Raw genomic sequence first — 3509 nt, forward strand, 5'->3', positions numbered from 1 at the left:
ACTGTTGTGGCCTCTCCCGTTGCGGAGCACAGGCTCCAGACGCGCAGGCTCAGCGGCCATGGCTCACGGGCCCAGCTACTCCGCGGCATGTGGGATCTTCCCGGACCGGGGCACATACCCGCGTCCCCTGCGTCGGCCGGCGGACTCTCAACCACTGCGCCACCAGGGAAGCCCCCCTTTTTTCTTTTGTATTATATCTTCTGTCAGTAATTTAATGATTGTTATTCTTTAATACGTTTATTCTGAGCTGCTGCAATTTTTGTTTTGGAAGTAAGCAGGGCAAATTAAAATACATAGGCTGCATTGGAATAATGGGTTATTTTTCATGGATAATAGTATTGCTTCCCAAGATTCTCTTCCTTCATTCTTTCAACAAATATTTATTGAAGCCTGTATGTGCTAGGCACTATTCTATGTATGTATAGGAGACAAAAAATCCGTGTCCCCGGGCTTCCCTGGTGGCGCAGTGGTTGAGAGTCCGCCTGCCGATGCAGGGGACTCGGGTTTGTGCCCCGGTCCAGGAAGATCCCACATGCAGCGAAGCAGCTGGGCCCATGAGCCATGGCCGCTGAGCCGGCGCGTCCGGAGCCTGTGCTCTACAATGGGAGAGGCCACAACAGTGAGAGGCCCGTGTACTGCAAAAAAAAAAAAAAATTCCCTGTCTTCTTGGGGTTTACCATTCTGGTGATTCCTTCAGTTCCAGCGTAAGTCTAGAAAAGCCAATTGAATGGACACGTTTTCTGCTATCTGCTAGTCTACCATTCTGACTCTCTTGATGGATGCATTTGGATTAATTACCCTTAATAAAAAATGTATTTTACAAATACTGGTTTTAATTTATGTAAAAGGAAAATTAATAATTTATATTCTTTGATTCTAAATAAAAGTAGATTGTCTAGTATGGTATGCTCCTTGAACTGTAACATGGGCATAGATCAAATTTGAGCTTTTATTGAAAATGATTATGTTTTGGTATTTATATGAGTGGAAACTCATGGCTGGGTCACTTCTTCTGTTTTAAGTAAGTAATTCTCAACCTGGTCTGTACATTAGAATCACTTTGGGAACTTAGAACAAAACAAAAAATATTGAAGATCAGGCCCCACCCTAAATCAGTTTATTCAGAATATGGGATAGAGGTGCTTTGGTTGTTAGATCTTTTTTTTTTTTTTTTTAATAAAAGCTCTCCAGATTATCCTCATGTACTTGTAGGATAGAGAATGTACAGCAGTAGTTCCCAAACTTTGCTACACATTGAATCTTTTAAACTTTTTTGAAGCTTGACTTTTGCTCCTGAACATTCAGATTTAATTGGTAGAAGGTGTGGTTTATATTTTATGATTTGTTTTTTAAAAAAGCTTCCTAGGTGATTGTAATGTAAGCAAAGTTTGTGAACCATTGCAGTACAGTGTTAATAATTTCTCATTTTAATCACTAACGTGTTATTAGATTCTTCAATTCTATAAATAATGAATATCTAGAATATCCTGGTATGTTTTTTGTCCTGGGGAGGTGTCAGTGAACAAAACAAACAAAAATTCCTCTCCTTGTGGCACCACATTCTAGTGGGAAGAGGCAGATGAGAACCTGAATAAGTAAACTGAATAGTGTGTTAAAAGATGAAAGTTGCTATGGAGAAAATTAAATCAGGAAGGGGGATAGGAAGTGCTAGGGGTGGGGAGATTATTAGGAAAGGCCTCACCAAGATCAGGTGACTTGAGCAAACACTTGCAAGAGATAAGGAAACCAGTCCATGCAGATCATGTGTATATCCACAACAAGTAGTTGCAAAATCCTTGAGGTAGGATTCTTCCTGATATATTTGAGGTACATCAGGGAGCTGTATGCCTGGAGTGAAATGAGTCAGAAGAAAAATAGAAGGAAATGAGACCAGAAAGATTGGGGGGATGGAACAGATTTTGTGTGGCTTAGGTATGACTAGGTTGCTACTATGAGATAGGAAGAAGCCACTGGAAGATTTTGAGCAGAATTATGAATCTGAGTTATATTTTTAAAGGATTACTCTGGCTGCTGTCATAATGGGGCTCAGAGCAGAAGCAGGGAGACTAATTAGGGGGCTACTGCAATGAACCAGGCAAGAAAAATAATTTGGCTTGGACTAGGTGACAGGTAGCAGAAAATATAAAATTTTTAAAAAAAGAGTAAGAGAGATTAATTCTGTATTTTGAAGGTTAGAGCCACCAACATTGACTGCCAGATTAGATATGGGGTATAAGAGAGAAACCAGAGTTTTAGGCCTGAGTAATTGGAAAATGAAGTTAATAGGAAATAAGATGGGACAGACTGTAGAAAGATCCAGTTGTGAGGCGAAAGATCACGACTTCAGTTTTGGATGTGTTTATGTTTAGTATGCTTCAGACGTCGAAGTGGAGATATTGAGTTGATTGTCAGTTATATGAAACTGAGGTTCAGGGGAAAGAGATCCTAAATGGAAATATAAATTTGGAAGTGTTCAGTACATAGATTGTACTTAAAGCTTTGAGAATGGTGATCACCAAGGTAATGAATATAAGTAGAAAAAGAGGAGAGGTCCAAGAAAAGAGATCCCTGACCTTGGGCATTCTGTCATTAAGAAATTTGAGAGGTGAGAAGGAATCGACAAAGGATACTGAGAATGAGCTGGCAGTAAAGTGGCAGTAAAGTGTGGAGCCCAGGAGAGTGTGGAATCCTAGGAGCCAAATGAAACAGTTCTTCCTACAGAGTAAGTGACCAGCATCAGATGCTATGATAGGTCAAGTAAGATGGGGCCTGAGAAATCTGTGGATAATTTTCTTGATAGTTGGATTAATCTTCCAAATGTCAGAAATTTACTTTTCTGATTATTTCACATCTGCTTCAGTCTCTAAATGAGTGCTGATTTGGGAGAACAATGGAGTTAAGAGGACCGAATTTAGAAGGAAGGTGAATAATACCAGGGGAGGGATATATGTGTAAAAGGCCTTTAAGGGGCTAGCATTGTTCTATTTCTCGACCTGGGTGTTTGATTTACAGTTGTTTGTTAAATTGTGCATGTATGTTTTATTCACTTTTTGGTGTATGTGTTAAATTTAGCAAAAAGAAGAAAAGTAAGTAGATGAGTTTAAACGTAAGTTAGCTTTTAAAGCATTATTGGTTACTACGTTTAACTTTGAAAGTTTTATTCTGCACATAGGAACATTGTAGAGATACAGAAAAATGTTCAATCCTCACAAATGCTTATATTCTAAAATCTTTTCTTGTTTTTCTTCTCTAAGCCCTTATGCAACTGGAATCTATTTTAAAGAAAATCATAAAAGAACGAAAAGGAAGGAACTTCAGTGAACATATTTTCATTGACTCCTTAGTACAGGGGGACCTTAATGACCAACAGGTGATGTAATTGTTAAATGTTTATCAAACAAAAGATAATCAGACATGTATAGAGTGTGCTTTTTATCCACTTTAATTAACCCAGACTCCCTCCTAGAATTCAATGGCTTTTTTCTTTTTTTTTTTTTTTTTTTTTTGGG

The 3509-nt window shown here is 38.6% G+C and overlaps 1 protein-coding gene across 1 annotated transcript in view; it reads left to right on the forward strand.

Annotated features, from left to right (window-relative positions):
* CYP20A1 (cytochrome P450 family 20 subfamily A member 1) overlaps positions 1-3509 on the forward strand; it is a 74223-nt gene that overhangs the window by 37325 nt on the left and 33389 nt on the right. Inside the window, exon 7 of the mRNA XM_024738334.1 lies at positions 3255-3370. Within this exon, the coding sequence (XP_024594102.1) occupies positions 3255-3370 (116 nt within the window). The remainder of the gene's footprint in view (positions 1-3254; positions 3371-3509) is intronic.

The sequence above is a fragment of the Neophocaena asiaeorientalis genome, unplaced genomic scaffold (genome assembly GCF_003031525.2).
Source record: "Neophocaena asiaeorientalis asiaeorientalis breed wild unplaced genomic scaffold, Neophocaena_asiaeorientalis_V1.1 scaffold258, whole genome shotgun sequence".
Lineage (NCBI taxonomy): Eukaryota > Metazoa > Chordata > Mammalia > Artiodactyla > Phocoenidae > Neophocaena > Neophocaena asiaeorientalis.